The sequence below is a fragment of the Morone saxatilis genome, unplaced genomic scaffold, assembly GCF_004916995.1.
Source record: "Morone saxatilis isolate NCDOM2014 unplaced genomic scaffold, NCSU_SB_2.0 Contig8, whole genome shotgun sequence".
In the NCBI taxonomy this organism is placed as follows: domain Eukaryota; kingdom Metazoa; phylum Chordata; class Actinopteri; family Moronidae; genus Morone; species Morone saxatilis.
The window spans coordinates 16,532,990-16,554,435 of NW_023340257.1; the positions used below are offsets into that span (position 1 = coordinate 16,532,990).

General features: G+C 39.1%; 1 protein-coding gene across 1 annotated transcript; it reads right to left on the minus strand.

The window, feature by feature from the left end:
- Positions 1–694: 694 nt before the first annotated feature.
- capn12 (calpain 12) lies at positions 695–14,440 on the minus strand. Its single transcript, XM_035680287.1, has 23 exons — positions 14,224–14,440; positions 13,191–13,260; positions 11,914–12,032; positions 9,215–9,348; positions 8,888–9,059; positions 8,720–8,803; positions 8,204–8,289; positions 8,017–8,094; positions 7,776–7,939; positions 7,221–7,327; positions 7,026–7,160; positions 6,274–6,285; positions 6,086–6,165; positions 4,887–5,009; positions 3,999–4,035; positions 3,843–3,914; positions 3,693–3,738; positions 3,299–3,360; positions 2,956–3,024; positions 2,790–2,868; positions 2,589–2,705; positions 1,190–1,242; positions 695–1,090 (listed from the first exon to the last, which is right to left on the minus strand). The coding sequence occupies exons 1-23, from the start codon at positions 14,422–14,424 to the stop codon at positions 1,064–1,066; spliced, it is 2,127 nt and encodes a 708-aa protein (XP_035536180.1). The 5' UTR covers positions 14,425–14,440; the 3' UTR covers positions 695–1,063.
- Between the last annotated feature and the right edge of the window lie 7,006 nt (positions 14,441–21,446).

The window sequence follows — 21,446 nt, forward strand, 5'->3', positions numbered from 1 at the left end:
AATGACATTTAATAGGACATGGATCAAACATGTTCACAATATACAAAACATAAACTGCCTCTATAGATTTAATACTCTTCTGTATGAACTGAGGCTGATGATGGATTGTTGATATTAATGACAGTCTGAGAGGAAGCTGAATATGTATGTGTTTGTTGTGGTGGAGGATAGTGTAAATGTTTTAATGACTATATAAAATAAAAAAATTAATAAAAAAGATCTATTAAAAACAAATGTAGTCCAAGTATCACAATATTAAAGTAACGTAACTTGATTAGTTTCAGTTACTTTTGGATTACCTCATCACCAAATAGGGAAATAAAGACAAGAGCAAAGAAATATTAATGAGATGACTTTTACATAGACAACAGAACAATGTAACTAAATAACTAACTAAATAATGTAAGGCTCTCTGCTCAGTATATATATATATATATATATTGAATTGATAGTGACAGCTGTAAACTGACAGGAAAGAGGGTGAGAGAGAGGGGGGGATGACATACAGCAATGGGCCACAGGTCAGAGTCGAAAACATGGCCGCTCAGTGTATTTTTAAAGAAAAACTCATTATTTATTTTAAAATGTATTATAATCCTGCTAATAATCCCCATTTACTTAAATTTAACTGTAATCTGATTACATTTTTTTCTGTAACTGTAAAACATTACAGTTATGTATCCTGATTACATTACTCAGTTATATGTAATCCATTACTCCCCATTTATCCTTTTTATTTATTTTTTTAGTGCCACTAATTTCTAGTTCATTGTCCATTTTATCCTATTGTAATTTAAATATGTAAATATCTGTTTATACCCTGTGTGGAGGGGGCAAACACTGCATTTAATTTTGCAATCTTGTATTAAACTGACTATAAAACTGAACCTTGAACCAACATCAAGGCTATAGCCAGAATATGAGAATGGTACAAGACGAAGCAACAAGCTGTTGCTTTGTAATAAGTTTTAAAATACAGTTCTTATATATGTTGTCTATGTTTTGAAATCAACTGCAGACTGTGGCTCAGGTCTAACGGAAAGACCCTGTTCATAAAGCCTCTTCACATTGTCAGGAACTGAAGCAGCCACTGTGGACAGACGGAGAGCAGAAACAGAGAGTCAAAAACTACAGTTCAGGTGCAGGTCAGTGTGAACACATAACAGAGCACATTTGATGAGGTACTCACAGAGTTGATCCCTCTGTCTTTCACCTCTTGACTGGTCTCTGATTCATACAGAGCTGAGGAGAAGAGAAGAGGAAATGACTACCATGCAGTATCTTTTGCAAAGGCTCAACATTTAGGAACTTCTGCATCGAGTTTAGAGTTTGTTTTTTTTAAAACTGAGATCCAGGCAAGAGTTTATTTAGTCATAGTGCAAATATGCATGAAACCTGTTAACATGTAAACAAACTGAGCATATCAGTCATCTAAAAGCAAACTGCAGAACGTCACACACCATGATCATATCACAGGATATATGACATCATATCACTGTGTTGCTGTTGAAACAGTAAAATCATAGAAACAGTTTCCTGTATTTAGCAGCGGAAGATGTACTCTACTCTATCCTTTACTTGAGTAAAAGTACCAATACAAAAATGTAAAAAATACTCCATTACAAGTAAAAGAACTTTATCCTACTAAAAGTTGATAGAGAGGATTTTGCTGATAATTCTATATCAGCTAAATATATTTAAAGTTTTAAAAGTAAAAGTACCCGTTCTGCAGTGTCCACTGTGAGTGATTTATTATAATGTGTTATATTATTAGATTGTTAACACTGATGCAACATTGGGAAAGCAGCATTTTACTGTTACAGCTGGTCATGAGGGAGCTAGTTTAGTTTAACTACTTTATGTACAGTTTGCTAGTTTAGTGCAGTGGTTCCCATCCTAGGTATCAGTTCCCTCCAAAGATTAATTAAATCATTAATTAAAATTAATCTGAGGGGATGAGATGATGTTCTGTTGCACAAATCTGAAGTAGTTTTCTAATATTTGCTTTTTTTTGTGAAACATTGTATAATTTTACAGTTATTTAAACCATGTAAGGAATTTAGAGGGTACATTTTCTTTATTTGGAACTGCTAACAACTCATAGACATCTGAAACACACAAACAAACCCAATAACTAATTCCTGAGTAGATGTTACTTTATTTTGTGTCTATATACCAAATTCTATGATTTGAGTTTTTATAACTTTTGGGCAAAGTTCACTGATTAATAAATTGATCTTACACAACCAATTAGCTGGTACATTCAATATTAAGTGCCTGTAAATTTGTACTATGTGGCAGGTTTAGTGCAGATGGGTCAAAAAGATACTACAGAGCTTCCTGAAAACAATCAGATTAATCTGAGTTAACCAGCTGGTGTCATCTCATGGATACATTTCTTCATTATTAATATTTTACAATACAAATATAAATTACCATTTTAATCCCTGTAGTGTTTTTATGGTTCTTTTCTTTTTCTGTAAAGCACTTTGTAACATAGTTAGGAAAGGTGCTGTATAAATAGAGTTCATAATGTGTGGCGTAGATGCATTGATGGATGTGTGTGTGAATCTGTGTGTGTGTGTTACCAAAGAGTTTGCGCAGCCTGGTGACACATGACACGAAGCCATGAAAGGGCATGTGAAGATCTCCAGATGCAAACCGCACAGACAGCAGTTGAATTACCTTGTTATCACACTGCATACCTGGGGAACAGAGGAGTGGACGAAGGTGTGAAACCAAATGACAGCAACCATCTGTGTGCATATAGTGGTGTGGCGTGTGCATACCAACAGCTTGCAGCGCTGTACTGAGCTCAAAGGGGCTCATGGTCCCAGAAGAGTCCTCGTCAAACTGCACAAAGATGGACTGAAAAAAAGAAAGCAGCATCAGAATAAGTAATTATGACACAACCGTCTGTCTTTTCCTGTCTGTAACGCACACACTGAGCTGTACCTGCAGATTGCGCAGACTGGACAGCAGGGTTTCTGTTTGTTTACGGCTGAGACCGGAGAGCCCTTTAGTCTGTCAGCAGAGTTAAGGACATCTCAACAGGACAGGAGATGAAGTTATGAGGAACAGTTGGGTGGCTTGATGACTCAGCCGGAGGACCCGGGGTTTTAAACTCTTTCGTCAGCGAGCATCTGCCCCGATGAAGTGTAAAGCGAGCAGATCAATCAAGTTTTAAAACAGCAGAAGTTATAATGTTAACTCATAAATAATAACTTGAATACACCAGATCTGTACTGTAGAGTCGACTGCAGTGATATTGAAGAATATACTGAGGACAGAAGGATACATCCTCTCCAAAGATGAGCTGCCTGCATGTCTCCAGTGGCAGATGGTAATCTTTGACAAGAGCTGCGATTAGGGAAGAGAGCCACAGATTCATGCAGAGAAAGAAAAAATAAGCATTTAAATTGGATTAAGTTGAGGAAAGGTGAAGGTGAGGACAAGTTTAGTCTTTTAACCCAGCTCAACTGTACTTTATCTGACTGCAGCTATGAGCCTCCGTCTAGACTGGTGACCTCTGCAGCTCCACTGTTCCAACTTTTTGGAACATGTCACTACTTTGCTCCCACCTAGCGGCCATTACAGGTATTATACAGGCAAAGATCACTTGAGGTGAAGGTTTGTGAAGCTTTGTGTCATTTTCAGATGCTGCTATTAAAAGAAATACATGATACTGGAACCTGAATTGAACAGCGTCATGAGCTCCTTGGCATTCAGTCTGTCATCCTGCAGGGGAAGACAGATGAAACAGGTTTGAATTGTTTAACCAAAGGCCCCTGAAGTTACACATTTATTATGTAAAGTAATGTGCAATGAGGAGTAATTCTTACTGGGCCAGCCTCCTCATCAAAAGTCTTCTGAACTCTCACGTGATCCTCCGGGGAGATGGGAGCTGCCATAACCTGTTCGGCACAAACATGTCAAACATAAACAATATTGTTCTGGTTAGCTGCTATTGGCTGGTGCTTTAATGTACACAGACTCACCGGGAGGTAGCCGGAGGAGCAGGTAAAGTCCTCAGTCCTGGAACACACAAGATCACATTGCAGTGTTGCTCTCTTAAATTATACTTTATAACCGTTTGAACACTCATTCAGGTCCTTTACTTAAGTAAAAGTAGCAACAACTTTTTTGAGACTTCAGGGCCTCTCCTGTTAACTTTGTTGCAGGACAAGTTACAACTTTATTCTTCTTATAGTAAGTGACGACATGTAAACCCAAACAGAATTTTGCATAACTCCAAGCTGAGAAGGTTTTATCAGCCTCACAACATCTATGACGAGATATTTCACAAGTTGATCTTGTGTTTTATATGTAAAATCAAAGTAACTATAGCTGTTAAATAAGTGAAGTGTTTTAATATTTCCCTCTGAAATGTAGTAGAAATATAAAGCGTAAATACTCAAGTTAAGTACAAGTGCCTCAAAACTGTGCTTAAGTACAGCACCTGAGTAATTTTTCCACCACTGGAAAATAAAGATGATTATTATAGTCGCAGTCAAACTACAACTGCTCTCAGCTGTATAATTGACTGTTGTCGCTAACAGAAGCCATGAGTGGTGGTTTTAATATAATTCAAAATTACACATTAGTACAATGTTGGGAACACGAGCTAAGTTTGAGTGTGGGTGACTATGACTATGCTGTTGAAAGTGAATGAGGTAAGAGGTGATTCAGGGATGCCATGGAGCCCTCAGGAAGTGTTGTTGGTCTATGATTTTAAAGAATATCTATGACAGAAGGAGATGCACACACTCAACATTTACAGGAGGTGGTTCATAAAAGGAGCTGTTTTTCTGACACCAGGCTATTGGTATTATGGTGAAAAATGTCATTCAGCTACAGTAAGAAGTATTTTCTGTTCCTTTCCTTACCCCAGAGTGTTTCCAGTCTTGGAGAAAATGCGAACAAAGAACTCTCCGGTCTGGTTGGGTCTATAGGTGGACGCCACGATGATGTAGTTACCCGGGTACAGATGCAGCTTCCTCCACACACCCCTGAAGGACAAAGTTAATTAGTTATATTCACTGACTTCCAAAAAGTTATCAGCTAAACCTCCAATAATCCACTAAAATCGTTTGGTCCAATTCTATATTAAAACAATACATGTTTTATATAGATAGATGTATGTTGTATTGTCTTTTTTATGTGTTTTTGGCACCCCTGGCCAAATGAATCTTCTTCTTTTGGTTAATAAAGTAACATTTTATTTGATCATATTTAAATTTTCTCACCAGATAAAGAAACATACTTAACATAAAAATAGTGACTTCAGATCATTTGAATTATACCTCAATTTTCAGGGACTCTGGGACTAAAAGCATTAGTCATTCATTCTCCTCTTCAAGCTTTTGCATTCAGTTGGAGAATTATTTCTTGTTTATTTTTAAAATAACAGTTGCATGCAGAATGTTGACTGATGAATTAACTTTTTGGATTTGGAAACAAAAATAAAATGATTTAAAAAACACACAGTGACATGATACACTCTTATTAATTTTAGAGAGAAATTAATAGAGGTGAATCCTTCTGCTCTTTTGTCCTGAACATAATGAACTTAGCAGAAAACTGCATTGTTTCAGATCTTTCTATCAGTATAATATAGGGTCAACAGGGAAAAAAAAAAAATATACAGAAAAACTGCTATTTAATGACAACTTTGAGTGCTCTTGGGGCTAGCGCCATTACAGAACAGCACATAATGCTGCTTCGAGATGGCCTCATGAAAATGACGATCCAAAATAAATATACATTTGCCAAAACCTAAAGCACGACTGGATTGGGATGAGGGGGGGGAGGACTCAATGTAGGAACAACTGACTGATGACTAGCCACTACACTGAATGAAGCAAATTAGAGGCACAACTTGTAAGGAAAAGAACCTTGGATTACACTTGATTAGCACAGTATATAAGAAGAAGAAGAAGAAGATATACTTTATTGATCCCCTAGGGGGAAATTGTTTCAATAAACAGTCCCTAAAGGTACCAAGTAAAAGCATCAGCACCAAATGTTCAGCTTTTATAAATATTAATTAAATAATTACTAATAAGCACTTATTTTGTCCTTTTACCTCTGGGCCATATATTTCCCAGAGCGACCCACAGGGCGATTCTTCATGAAGAAGCTGCGGCTCAGACACACACCCTGGAGCTGTATGAAGAAGATATTTACTTTAATTACAAAGAACAAACATTGTTCTGATATTAATTTGAATCCAAGAATGGAAATGTATTCATCTGCAGCCCATGAGACACTCACCTTAGAAGGAACCTACAAAGAAGAGCAAACACAAAGACAAGTGTGAGTGAAACAGAATGTAAAGTAGGCAATGAATTAAGGGAAAGTTCACTTCCATCATGAAAAAAAAACCCAGTGGACGACTACCCTCAACTAACGACAATGTTTTATAAAGCATCAAAGTGGCATGAGTCATGATCTTGGGTAAATAATAATGGTTTTAAGAACCTTAGGATGGTATGGGGGGAAAATTGTTGTACCTCTGACGAAGACGTAGAATACATTAGAGAAGCCAGAGGCAAATTTATTCAATACAACATAAACCAAGGTTGTGTCTCCTTGGGCACAGTTGAGTATTAACAACCGGATTAATAACCTGTGCTCTGCTGATGTTGAAAAGAGCCTCAGACTGAAAATGTGGAGGGAAGAAATTATGGAAATAGCTGCTTTTGAAAAGATGCTGGAAAGACTGAGAAAAATTAGGAAAAAAAATGAAAAAATGAGATGGTCAAGAGACAACGCTTTAGTGGATATATGTCCAGAGGGAGCAGCCTAACTTGAAAAGAATATAATGGTTTTATACAGTAGCTATGTAAATGTTGCCATGTACTAATAACCACCATGTTATTGTAACCAAATCCACTTTTCTTGTGTCAGTGTTGTTTCGTTTTTGTCTTTTCTTTTTGCTGCTGGATATTCTTGTTAGACCACTCAATAAAACTAATAATATAAGAGCTGATGTTCAAATTATCTAATAATCAATAAGATTTGACCTTGTAGATGTGGAAAGCTATGTAGAGGAAGTGGATTTTATCCTTCTGCCTGCGGTTTTTCTGCAGCAGCTCCACCAGCACGGTGCACTGTTTGGCTTTCTCCTTCTCTCTCTTCTTCTCCTCAGAAGTCATCGCCTCATCCTCATCATCATCGACGTTACTATCCACATCATCATCGACGTTACTATCCCCAACCTCATTATCGTCATCATCATAATCGACATTACTTTCCTCATCCTCATCAACCGACTGGTCCTGCTTTGTGAGAACCAGCTGGAACTGAGGATTCTTCCAGAATGACTCTGTGGAAATAAACAAAGGAGATCATGATCACTTAAAGATATGTAACATTTGTGCATTAAAATGCCTATGAATACTACCTTTGTTGCATATTTTGTCGAGTTGTGTACTTAAGTTATACCAACAATGTTCACACACCCAATCTGTCATTCTTTTTTAGCTAAAGGTAGGTTTCGGTCAATGGCCTCAATCACTTTTGAGCAAGCGGATGTCTACCAGAAGCTGTCATAAACACACGTCAGAGAAACAGATTTTTATTCATTGTTTTTACCAATTTTATTCACAGGTCTGGATTTGTTTTGTTGAGGAGGAGATAATAGGATAATTTTACTCCCAGTAAAAACATCCTGAACAACGTCTTTTGGACTGAACAGAAATTACATACTTTACATTTAAATGATCTCCAGGTAAGGCTTGCTTGAATACAAAAATATAAAGTCATAAACATACTGTTGTAACTACGGCTTCCACCAGCAGAGCTCCCCGATACCCAGAATCCTGCATGTTCACTGATGGTCCAGGTGGACTGAGAGTCAGTCACCTCATAAGTGTCAGGATTCACACTGCAAAGCTCCACAATGTCAAACAGTTTGGAGAAGTCCTCAGCGCTGATCCTGACGGAAAGGAGGATTTACATCAGAGATCTTATTGTGTTCGATTTATCCGTCGTGTTTCATTAGCTGCCACATACCAGAACTCTCCATCTTCTTGGTTTATCAACTCGATCCTTTCCTTCTCTGCTTTGTCCACGTCCTCCCACTCTTTACCCCTGTGGTCACACACATACAAAGAGATATTAACATCTGTGGATGGTCTGAAATCGGTGAGCGAGTGGATGCTTTCTCTCACAAACATGCACAAACAGGAGGCTTCCTCACTTGTCACTCCATGGTCCACAATATTCGACAAAACCCCAGGGGTTCCTCAGTCTCAGCAACAAAACCTCCTCTGACGCTTTCGTCACCTGAAACATGAAGAGAGAATTTAACACAAGAAAAGTCAAATCTGGTTTACAAAAAGGATGGTTTTCTAAGATTGTTTTGTCTCTTTTATCTATTTTTTATTTACTTAAAGATGAGATGAGATTAGATACAATTAGATTTATTTATAAGATTAAATGTATTGACCTTGGAAACAGCGACTAGCTAAACAATCTCACTACAAAATCCAAGATTAGCTGTTCTGTATTAAATAAATAGATTTGACATGAAGTGAGATGAATAATAAATAACTTTAGATTACAGTGGTCTTTGTGTAGAAACTGATCGCTGCAGAGAACAAGAACATAAGTCAGAGACACTAAAGAAACAACACACTGATGACTATGCAAGAGTAAACAGTGATGGCAGTGCACTGCTGCACAGCCTGCAGCGTCATCTCTGTGTAATACTTGCCTTGTCGGTGTCTGTGATGGCGTAAGCATGGCCCTTTATCAGTCCGTCTCCCGTCACTTTACCAACCTCACTGGAGCTGCTGGCCTGCGGAGACAAAGAGAGAAACTCAAGTGGATCTAAAATAGCATCCACCCGTGCAGTGTGAACATTATTGAGGTGTGTATGTACCTGGATGAAGGAGCTGAGCAGGCTGCCTCGAGACAGGGAAGCTGTCAGAGACCTCCAGAGGACTCGAGGGGTACGAGAGGAGACGTGCAGAGAGCGTGCGATGCCTCCTGTGAAATCCTCCATCCCCTCGGATATGTTGCCCCCCTTCAGGCTTCCGTAGCATCCAATCAACCTACATATGAGAGGTGAGAAAGTTATCTCCAGGTGGTATTTGTGGTCAAATCACTGTAAGGACACACACACACACACACACACACACACACAGTAAAAGAGTGGGTGATCTCAGACATCACAACCCAGAAACATATGCTGGTAGTGGCAACTGACTTGGCATAGGCCTTCTCCACCAGGGCGCTCCAGTACTCGTTGCGGGTGTGAGAGTAGCTGAAGAGCAGACGGCCTTCGCGTACTGGCAGCCTGTCATCCACAACCACCTCCACCCACTCACCATACTGCCAGAACTGCACAGGCACACAGGAAGAGAAGGAAGGGATGTAATGAATCAGGAGGGAAGTTTATGTATCAATGATGGAAAAATCCAAAGAGGCAAATCCTTTAACCAGCAACAGCTGTTTTTTTTAGCCACCTGGGGGCAGCAGAAACAAACTGTAAACAGTGAAGTTGATATATAATATTCACAATCATATGAAGTCGTGTTTCTGCCTTCCTGACGAGTATAAGTCCAATATTCACTCTCAATGTTTTTTGCTCCACTGTATGTTCTAGTTGCTAGTTGTTGTCTATCTGCTGTTTGCTGCTGAGCATGTAGTGTACGGTGGCTATTTAGAGCTTTTATGCTGAAATAAACTGAATACGACGCTATGAGAGCGAACCAAGACAGTAAAGTCATAACCTTGAATGGCAGTTGGATTCGCGGGCTCACAAAATCACAAGATTGTGCGAGAATCCATCCATTAATCCAGGCTATAAACATATATGTGTAAAGTACGAAAGCACTGGCAGCTACGGGGGTGGGAGCAGATTTATGCGTAGATTAATGATGGGAATTATGGCTGCTTTTAGTGGGCCAGATCATTTGGCTCAGCAATAAGAGCTGGTTCTTCATTTACTACTTCTGGCTTTAACTGTTGTTGAGAACAATAAATAATAAATAAACACACTGTTCTCTCGTCTGAATAAATCTATTAAAGCGCTTCTGAAGGCAGTTACTGGTCATGACTAAGGGCGTGTACTGTACTGCTGTGTGTACACAACAGCGGCCAGAAGCAGGCCTGCACTGGCCTTTCATACCTACAGCTGTGCGTGTGGGTGTGTGCGTGTCCCAGGGGTATTCACTACCTGCATGTCTGGACTGCTCTCCCATAACCCTAACAGTGCAAAATTAGTTTCCAGTCCTTCCTTCCTGCTTGTTAAGTCATGTCACATTCCCCCTAACAGTCTCTAAAGGTCCAAAGCTCCAGAGACAAATAACGACCGCAAAAGTGATCTATATCTAACTAGTGTGTTTGCTTGACAAGATTTAAGTGTCTTTTACGAAGATATTGATAACGATCTGTGCATGTCAAAGCCAGTAAATAATGAACTCCCTAGATTGGAATCACCACTTCTAATGAGGCGATAAAGATTAGGTTTTATGGGTTGTCTCCTCTTATTTGTGAGACCACCGTGCACTGATGACTCCAGGATGAGTTGATACCTGTTTGATCCATTAATTAAATTCCAGAGCGACAGCTATAAAGAAATAGGCATCCCTCTGAAAATAGGCAAAGTCTAAAAGAATAAAGCCAGATCAGATAAAGTTATACTATTACATGAAATTACATAAGATGAGCCAGTAAATCAAATGTAATCTTTCATGCTTTTACTGTCCTCTGATCTAAGATATAGTATTTAACAAACACAACACAAACTGTGTGTCATATTTGGCCTGTGATCAACAATAACTGATCCTCACGGTAGTTCAGGAAAACATTGAACGAACACTGTTGGATGCCCAGTAACGTTCTAGTTCTCCTCCTCTATCTTTGAATATGGAACATGTAACTTTAATATCAGCTAAATAATTAAATAAAACAAGACTAGGACCCACTTCAAGAGTAACTAATACATTGCCTCTAGTGATGTCACTATCAGTCGTGACTGAAGACTTGAGTACAGGTAAGTTGAAGTTGGGAAGTTAGGGATGCACTGATACCAGTGTTGGGTATCGGGTCCGATACTGAGCTCATGTACTCTGATACCACCTCATGGCAGCGAGATGTTACGTAACAGGTAGGAAGAGGAGAAGTAATGTCAGCAGTTTGGAGATATTTTAAACAACAGCATTAGCAACATTTCGTCATTATTAGAACTGTAATGGTATTAATAAGAACTTGTATCGGTCAGTATCAGCAAGTACCCAAATGTAAATACTTGTTTTTGGTCTGAACAAAGTGGTTTCTGTGCATCCCTAGTACTTGATAATGTATTTTTGTAGTGCATATTCTCAGACAAACTTACATATTACCACAAAATCAATTGCCACAGTGGAACCCTTTGGGGAGTTTTTGGGGACCAGTGTTTCCTTCTGCATAGAATGAGGCTCTTTCTGTGTTAGCATTTAGATTTATATGAATTTTGGATGGAAAAGTATTGATAATTTGATACCACATGTTTAAAACAATTCAATACTAATGTTTAATACTATAAAAAAAACAGACAAACAGTTAGATTTTGCCTGCACAGATGAAACAATGGGGTAGAAAATGAACTGGTTCTCAAATTTTAAACTTAAACATTATTACAAACGTGTTTGTAAGTTACTTTTTCTATACCGTCACAGCTTATTTTAAGTATTTGCTTTTGTAAAGAATATCAGGTGACATGTCCAGGCAGAGATGGGGCTTGTGGTTTGGTATATAAGGAAGACTGTCTTTGTGAGTGTCACTGTTTTGTTGGTCAGCAGCAAACAAGGTGTTGGTCTCAGCTGGCTTGATTGGGGTCTAATTAGCAACTTTTTCTCATTAGCAAAAAAGGTTCAGGGAGTGAGAGGCTTTCTGTTGTGCATGCAATCTAACTACACTTACCCTGAAATAGAAGATCCCTGCATAAGGTTTGGACAGGGTTTGGTCGGGTGGCACCACCTTCACGAAGAGCGTGGGGTGCACGGTCAGACAGGAGAGCGCCGCCAGCAGCCAACAGTTACCTGATACACAAAAGAAACACATGAAACTAATAAAATAGATTAGTTTTAGTTTAGTTTAAGTGATAGTTATAGTTTTTTATTATAGTATGGGGGTAATTGTCAGGGGCAACATTTAAGAAGTTCAGAATAGATATTACAATACAAACACACTGACTCATAATCATTAGAGATCCCTGTCTCAATAAACACCAACGCCTCCTCACGCTTGTTGTGTTGATTGACTAAAGACTAAAACTAAAGACCTTTCATCTATTTTTTTTATTTTTATTTCAGTTCACTAAAATGTTTTTGTTTTCATTTTAGTTTTAGTTAACAATAATAAAATGGTTTTGGAATGAATGATTCATTGTTATATATCAGATTACTTAAGGGCCCAGAGGGCACTGGGCTCCTGTTAAGCGTGATTCATGTTTTCGTTAATGCTTTTCAAGCAGGTTAAGCTCTGTCATACACACACACACACACACACACACACACACAAACAGAGAGAGAGAGACACGTAATGAGTCAAATTCCTCTCCAACAGCAAACATCTGTTTCATGTTGTTTCTCTGGAGATGTCAAAGTAACTGTTTGTTATCTGCGTAAATCATGGAAAACCCATCCTGGGATACAATTTAACTGACAACATAAAACTCGGGTATGGACAAAGAAGGGCAGAGAAGTTTGTATTGATCTGTGCTATTGACACATCTGTATCCAGAAATCCCAGAGAGGGAAGGAGTTGCTGTTGTGCAAAAAAAAACAATCTTCTAGTTCAGCACAAAATAAGAAACAGATTGAACACAGATTTTTTTGTAGGATCTGCAGGCTGTTAAAGACGGGGCTATGGTGGGGTATGGACCCCCTGCGGTTTGAGGTTTGGGGAACATGGAGTGTCAGTCCTCTTTCCCCCTCGCTGTGTGTTTGAAGTTGGGTCCCCGGGGCTCTGTGGTGCAGACATTGAGTTCTGAAGTCACAGCATTTTACTGTCATCAGAAAAATAGGAACAAACTACGTAAAGGAGTGTTTCAGATTTTGGTTTTGTGGATGTTGTGCAACTCAGCATGACATCTTCCAGTTTAAACCTTCGTTCCTCGGGGAGGCTAGATGAGCCGTGGGCAGGAGAAGCAGATTTTTAATGTGCGTGGAAGCTAAAGTTTTTCCTGATTTACTCACCCAGTTGGCCCTGGCAGATGTCAGTGGTCCCAGTCGTGCCCTCCACAAACACAGCGTTCTTACTGATCTCCTGCAGAGCAACAGGAGGACAATGTGGGCACAAGATGATGTAACACTGTAAATGGTTTTTCATGACCGAGTGTGGGGTGTCAACATCTGGACTATATGAGATAAGAGAGGATGAAAAAAGTTTTTGAATAAATTGTTTAAATCCTTTTTTAAGCAACCAAAGCCAAAATATCACTGGTTCCAGCTACTCATGTGTGAATAATTGCTGGTTTTCTTTATCATCTGTAATTTTAAACTTAATATATTTGGTTTGGGACCGTCAGTCAGACATTTGAAGACATTTGAAGACGTGATGAACTCTGATGGGCACATGTTTCTATTTTTTATTGACAAGCAGATAAATCAATAATAATCTAATTATTAGTTGCAGCCCTACATGTTCCATACTTAGCATGACAATTCATGGTACCCCCTATGTATACTCCACACTTTTCTTTCTGTAGTTTACACACACTACATTTAATTTCTGATGTACCGACTTACTCTCAATAATCTACCTCTTAGGAGATTACTTTATCTTTTCAGTATATTTGTGTTATTTTATCAGTTACTTTCTTCCTCTCTTGAGGAAGCTGCTGCAGCTTATAAGCTCCTCAGATCTAAGCCACACCTGGTTGAACAACTATCAGCTAAACATCCGTCTACAGCTGCTGATAGAGCTCCTGTGAAGAAGCAATGCTAAGAAATATACTGAGAAATACATTTCACATTAGGCTACTTGCTTGGGCATGTATGAAAAAATGTACAAGTGGCTAATAACAACAATAACATGTAGACAACTTTCATTTATATCAAACTTTGTGCGCCCAAAATAAAATGTTGGTATTGCTGCAGAATATGTTCCAGATGTTGATTTCTCATTGCCAAATATGTTTGTAAGTGAGGACACAAACCACTAATAACAATAACGCCCAGCCACATCTGGATAACAACTGGCACTTAACACACAACGGGACTGGTCTACCTTGGGTCGCTGCCACTTGATCGCCTTTTTTGGGTCCGGATCATCCGGAAAACCGATGGACTTCTGCTCTGCTGGAAAGGCTAAATCAGCAAACAGCTTCCCGGACTTCAGACACTCTTCCAGGAGAGTTTTGAAGTCCTGATCTTTAAACTTAATCGGGTTCTCGATGGAGCCCAGGGGGGCCTTCTTGTCAGTCGCCATGCTGCTGTCAGTGAATGTAAAACTTTTCTTTCGCAATGGAAAATGTGTGAGCAGCCCGTGCTTAAATACAGATAAAGGCGCACACCCACCACCACCTCCGCCAGTGAGGGCCACTTGGAGCGCCTCCCAGCACGGAAAGGTATGCAGAGCGCCGGAGGCCGCGGAGAGCTGGAGCCGGAGTAATGACACGGTGCCAACAGCCTCTTTGAGCTACCTAATTGTCCATCATCACCATCGGAGCGGGCAGATAGAGGCAACAAGCTTCTGTCAGTGATATCCTTTAAGTCCCTTCTTCATCCTCGCAGAGCCTGTCCTGGTTTTACTTGAACTTGTTTTATCTGGTTGAACTTTTATTTGTGTTTTATTTTTTTGTAAAGCAGTTTATAACTAAATGTAAATGCGCTATAAATAAAGATTATTATTATATTGCTATTATTGTAATAACATAATTTACGAATAACTGGACAGCTGTGCAGGAACTGGCCCCCACCATTACAAGTAGCCTCCAAAAAACTCCCCAAAATGTTTTAATTTGTACTTTTCGGTCTTTATTTATTCAGCCTGTTGGAGGAAACTTCCTAGAAAACTACCAGGGAATGAGAGACGCATAAAAAAGGCGTGACCGTTTCATTACCGGACGTCTTAATTAACCAAATACCCAGAAAAGGAAACCTGTTTTTACATGCAGGACATGAAATGTGTCCATGTTGGGTTATGTGATGTGTGTCCGAGTTTGAGAAGAGAAACAGAAATTCACACACTGTAACAGTTTAATTGTCTTATAAGGAAAACTCACAGATCAATTAATCGAGCATATTTACAGACATATTGATCTGATACGGTTCTGTTTGGAAGGCTGATTATAGAGTGGAGAGACAGTTCTCTCAAACTACCGCTAGGTGTCCGTGTACTCCACATAAAGGCACCAGACCACAAATCACCACAGCGTCTCTCTGTGTGTGTGTGTGTATTTCGGGGGTTTACTGTAAATTGTGGCCATGATGATGATGATAAATAAGGCGATGAAGAGAAAGACGTCTGCTGGGTGAACTCCAGGTCTGTTCAACTGACAGTAAAGAAAATCACATTGTAAAATCCCCTCACGAGATGTAGACGCAAGCACACAACAACAGAAAATGACTTTTATTCTGAAGTAATTTAGTCAAAATCACCAGTCTGGGAGGTTTCTGTCACACTATATTACAATTTTGAGTATTTGAGGAAGCCTAAAGAGCTTTTTTCTCCACAACAGACACAAACTTGAAATTGTTTGTGCTTATAGCAAATATAAAATGATAAATCTGTCCAACTCTTACATTTTCAGTTTTGATTTACTCAGTAAAACACTCCTCTGTGGTTGAGAGAAAAGAGGAGCTAATAAAAATGTAGATATGTACGTCCACAGTATTGGTTTCAGTTATTGAACATATGTTCTTGTTCAATATTCTCCTAAAAAAGATGCTGCTAAACATCATTCAAACACAAGGCAGTTCCTACAGACTAAAGACAGTGATCTTTTTGTCTGAGCTCTCTAATAACATAAAACATGTGATTTAAATTGGCAGTATTAATAGTACTGCAATGAACATTTCTACATATTGAAAAGCCTGATAACCAGTGTCCTAATAAATAAAGAGAATATCAGTAAGTTTGTTTGTTTATTTGTGTTTTGGAAGAACCTCTGACCTTGACTTTGTCTACTGTATGTGATGGGGAACAGATTATAAAATCATGACAGCATGCTAAACACAAATTGAGGAAGAGTGCCTGGGATGACATTGCACAGCAGAAATGTGACGCTGATATTGGCACTGATTCTGCTTTATAGTGTCCAAAGATTCAGTTCTCTTTCACTTTGTCTACAGCCTGAATGTTGTGGTTAACAGTCAACTGATTTTGGTACCGTTTGATAAAGGAAGTTAGTTAGTTAATTAAAGTATTATTAATGTTATTAAATAATTTACAAATGCTTTATAGATCAGTCAAACTTTTGGTCTCCTCCAGTGGGACGTTTGTTCTTTTTAGGTTTGATGTAGTCATAACAACTTATTAACATATATAACTGCAGAGTTGATGTCTGTTAGAAAGTGATACAAACTTTTACAATCTGGCAACCCAAAGTTGTTTTAATTAAGGGCTTATATCTAAATTAAGAAAACACAAGTTGATTGATTGACATTATTAAAGCCATTAGGCACAATTTATAAACATTTGATTATATATTCTGATTTTTAATACCTTCCATCACTTAAATAAGTATGTTCAGTAAAAAATAAAGAAAGCAAGAGTTTCTTATAAAACAAGCCAAAAATATATTACCAATGTAGAAACATTATTTCCAAACACGAACAATCTTTCTTGTGTAGTTTTCCTCTTTATGTCTTCCTTACACTTTTACAATTAATCCTAAAATAAAATGATCTCACATCATTTACATATTGTTTTCAGGATATTGATTGTCCGTGCTTCAATTTAAGACTACATGTGTTAAGGCGGATGTCCTTTGCACAATACCGGTGTAATAAATTATTCACAAGGACTTGTTGTTTTGCTGTGATACCTATATTTACCAAACGAGGTGCTCTGGCCTCCTCCTGTATAGACCACTTGTGAACTTTGGTCTGGACTCTATAATAATCTGAAGTGGACATCCAATTACCGTCCTCCCCTTCCTCCCCTTCCTCCCCTCCTCTCTCTGCCCTCTTGTGTCGTGTCATTCATTAAATTTAGGTGGATATCCATCTCCAGTAAACTGTTGTCCTGTGGCGCTCACTTCAGGCATCTCAAGGCCTCTCCAGGCATCTCAAGGCGTCTCCAGCCGTCCCTCCATCACACGCCTGATTACACTGAAAACGTGAGAGTGACCAGGACTAAACAAACAAGAAGAATAGCGACACAGATCCGCCTAATGGTCACCATTTAACTCCATTCATAGGCTCTCCATTATGTCCGTATGGTCTTTGAGGACGGGATTATAGGAAGCCCCAGTGACAAAGGTCAGAGGGCCGAGCAGACACTCCCACACCTCCATGACCTGCTCTGATCCCACGACCCCGGCACCAGCAGCCCCTGGGCCCCTCTCACTCTCCCCGCTGGTTAACCGGCTTTGTCCCGGCCTGTTTTCTGCTGCATCACTCACACACACATCACACCAGACAGAGCAGGTCAGGAGATAGAGAGGGGGAACTTAATTATCACTCAGTAGGAGACGTTACTGCAATATACCTATAGGCCTGTATATAACACATAAATATTGTTCTGTATTTTATATCGGTTGGTTTGTTTTTATTGTGAAGCACTATGAAAAACTCATCATATACTGATTCTAACTACATTTTTTTTAACTCCAATATTATCATACCTCACTACTGAGAACATGGTATTTCTTCCTCATTTCATAAATCATCTATTAGGATGGAAAATACATTTATTTAAGTACTGTTGAGGTACTTTACTTGAGAATTTGGGTACGTTATATAAATATTATGCTGCATTCATTTGACAGCAGTTATTATGCAGATGAAGATCTTTCACATAACACTTATGATTGTTGTTATAGGCTAAACAACCCAACAGTATTTAAAGTAGAATCAGCTCCTCCTAAACCAAATACTGCTTGTGCAATCTGCTACATGTAAATGAGACAGTGAAAATATATCACAGTATATAAATCATCTCATTTAGCTGATGATAGTTCTCTACTTCTGCTTCAGTAAGATTTTAAATGAGGATCTTTACTGTAACAGAGTCTTTTTAGACATGTTATTTTGTCAGTTTTGATGTGATATTTGTAATTGATCTAAATTTTTTGCTGTTAGTGAGTAACATCCACTCAGCTGTTGTTGTGTTTATGTTTCTATAGGTGGAAATAATAATATCTGTCTAATATGAAGTTTATGTGTGTGTGTGTAGCTCACAGTGGACTTTATAGAGAACAAGCATCTCAACATCTAAGTTAGGATACTGATAATACTGATACTGAAACGTATCATGCAAGAAAATGAAAAGGAAACTAGACACAGTATGTGAAACATAAAGCGTTGTATGGGCGGGGGGGTGACAGTGGACATGTGGAGAGTCTGGTCGAGGTGGTTAGAAGCTGCAGTTCACCTGCCCTCAGGCCTGCAGGGAACAAACACATGAAAGCATTTTCACCTGTCAAAGGACTGAACTCTACCTCCTAACCTTACTATGCATGCTATCCAGGCAGAACCTCTGACCCCAGCACTGTGTGTGTGTGTGTGTGTGTGTGTGTGTACGGAGGGAGTGGGCAAAGAGTTGTGTATTGTCAAATCCAGTTTTTCCGGCAGTTAGGGACAGACTGACCTGAATATGTGTTTGTGAGTGCATGTGTGTGTAATTACGTGAGCAACTGAATAACTGTGTGTGTGTGTGTGTGTGTGTGTGTGTGTGTGTGTGTGTCAGGTTCACAAGGAGGGTCACCAGGTGCAGCAAGAACAGTAATATATGTGTGATGTGTGTGTGTGTTTATGAAAAACAGGGTCAGAGATGTTTGAGGAACAGTTTGTCAGAGTGTTTGAGTGGGCAGATGTTTGATTATATTATCTCTTCCATCTTCTTTAGGTTGTCGTTTGGTAGGAGCTCTATACATGAACAGTATAGTGTAGGCGTACAGACACATCTGCCAGTAAACAGGATATGATGTAAAAATCACCTTTTGCTAATATTCAGTCAAAAAACCATTTGAGAAGCCCAGTTCAGACACCAAAACAAAGAGGCTGTAAGTGCACAGGCAGATACTTTTGACCAAGTACACCAGTATTGATAATGTGTACACACTTTAGGTACCACTACTGGTGTTTGCATGCAATATTTAATCTAAACGAGATTGCACAAATCTTGCAATTTTATCCAATCACTGCAACTTTTCCACAAATTTGACTGATCAATCATAGCAGCTCCTTTGGCAAAACATTGAGCCATACGTCACCGAACTACTAGCAGTCTTATTCTCACTGGAACAAGTTGCCTTTGATTTTTATACAAAAAGGTGAGGTGAGGGTTTAACCAGTGCTACATCATATTGTATGTGATTTCATGTTTCAACATTCATTTTCATGATTCAACTTAAATGTGTCTGATTTTGAGAGCATGAGTATGGATTTACACTGTTTAACATACATTTTTGGGCCAATGCTGTAGTCCCCCATGCAAAATGTTGAGCCATACATCACAAAATAACTAAGACTACACTAGAATAAGTTGCTTTTGCTTATCAATGAATTGTAACTATTTGTGCACTTTCTCCCACAATTTCATTGCAAAAAAAATGCCTGAAAACGTCACAATATTTCAGACATTTTAGGCCACAACAATCCCCAAAAAAGCCTGAGAAATCCTGGGGGGACAGCAGAGACAGTAGAGGCATTGGTTTAGAAAAGGTTGGATTCACTCAACTATGAGATAAGTTATATCAGATAACAGCAATGCTGATACTATGTTGGCATATTTCCTACCTACAACATTTGTCATTAATAAAGCTGAAAATATGAATTCAAAAGAGACTAAACTACTTTATTTCTGTACATAAAGTCTTTGCTGATTTCAGACACGTTCACAGAGGTAGTTTACATGTAATGTGCACACAGGTTTGGGCAGTAACATGTTAAAAGTCTTAGTTACCAAGGTTACATTGTTCTGTTGTCTTATAGAAAACATGTCATCTTTTCTCTCATATCAAAATTAAGGAAAAGTAACATTACTTTAATATTGTGATACTTGGATTAGGTTACAGACAAAATTTTTTAACAAGTTATTGTATTTTTAAAATAACCCTCCCACCCTGTGTGTATGTAAAGAAGAGTTGTATTGTGCGTGTGTGTGTGTGTTTTTGTCTGTTGTCTACCTGCATCACGCCGGCTCTGCAATCTGTGAGAAAACAACTTCAGCTGATCACCGGGAATGAAAATGAGACCGTGGCCTTATTTTGGTTAGTTTTGAAATGTATTTTCACCATCATTATCTGGCAACAATTTCTGCCTGTTTGATGTAACAGTCCGTCTCACGCTGTGAAAAAAGAGAAATCAGTGAACTTCCTCCCTTTTGTTTTTTAAATTAACCCATCTCCAGTCTCAACAGTACTTCCTCGTACTCAAACTGAACTGGCACTACTCCCACCGAGCTCGTCCTCAGTGATCAGTGACATTATATAACCCCTTATAAGAATGAACCCTCCTTGTCTTTCCATCCTCTCATTATCTGAAGGTGTTGAATGGCAAAAAGAGAGGCACTGGATTGACGGATGGCTGCCTGGGATGGTGTCCCCTCTCACCCAGTCCTCTCACACTCTCACTGTTAGAGGTTAGGAGGGTGGGAGGAGGAGGAGGAAGAGGAGGGTGAGGGAGGAGAGGTGAAGCGGGTGTAATTCCAGGGTTCAGGTTTCACTCTGTGGTCATTGCGGGAGGAGGGACGGGCGAGAGAAGGTGGGGATTGTGGGAACTGTGCAAGGATAAAGAGCAGAGAGGGAGTCCTGTGGTTTGTCTGATCACTCCCGAATGCATCTTTCGCTTTCTTGTTATCCCCGTCTCAGTCTGATGATTTAATCCTCAGCCTCTGCCTCCTCCTCCTCCTTGTCTTCAACTATTATGGGGAGGAAGAGGACAACAGGACAGGGACTGCAGAGATGATTGGAGGCTTCACACGGCACACCATGAGAAATGTAATTAAAAACTCCCAGTTAATTGGCTTTTTCCATGATAAAGCACAATCTTCTCATACATAAGTGAGAGCCTCTCATGGCCACAGGCCTGCCCTATAGAGAAGCAAACACAGAGCTCATACATTCCCTTTGTTGTGGGCATTTTCAGAGATAATCATCTTAAGTTTAATGTGAATTTCTGATTATGCCACCGCTGCCAGAAAACTGCACTATGTCTATAAAGACTATAAAGAGGTCGAGCTGTCGGCATTTCATTGTTAGCTTTGAAAATGATGCAGGTGAATGCTCGTTTTATGTGCCATGGAGCATGGACCATGGAGGTTGTGTCTGGAGTGGTTCTCCT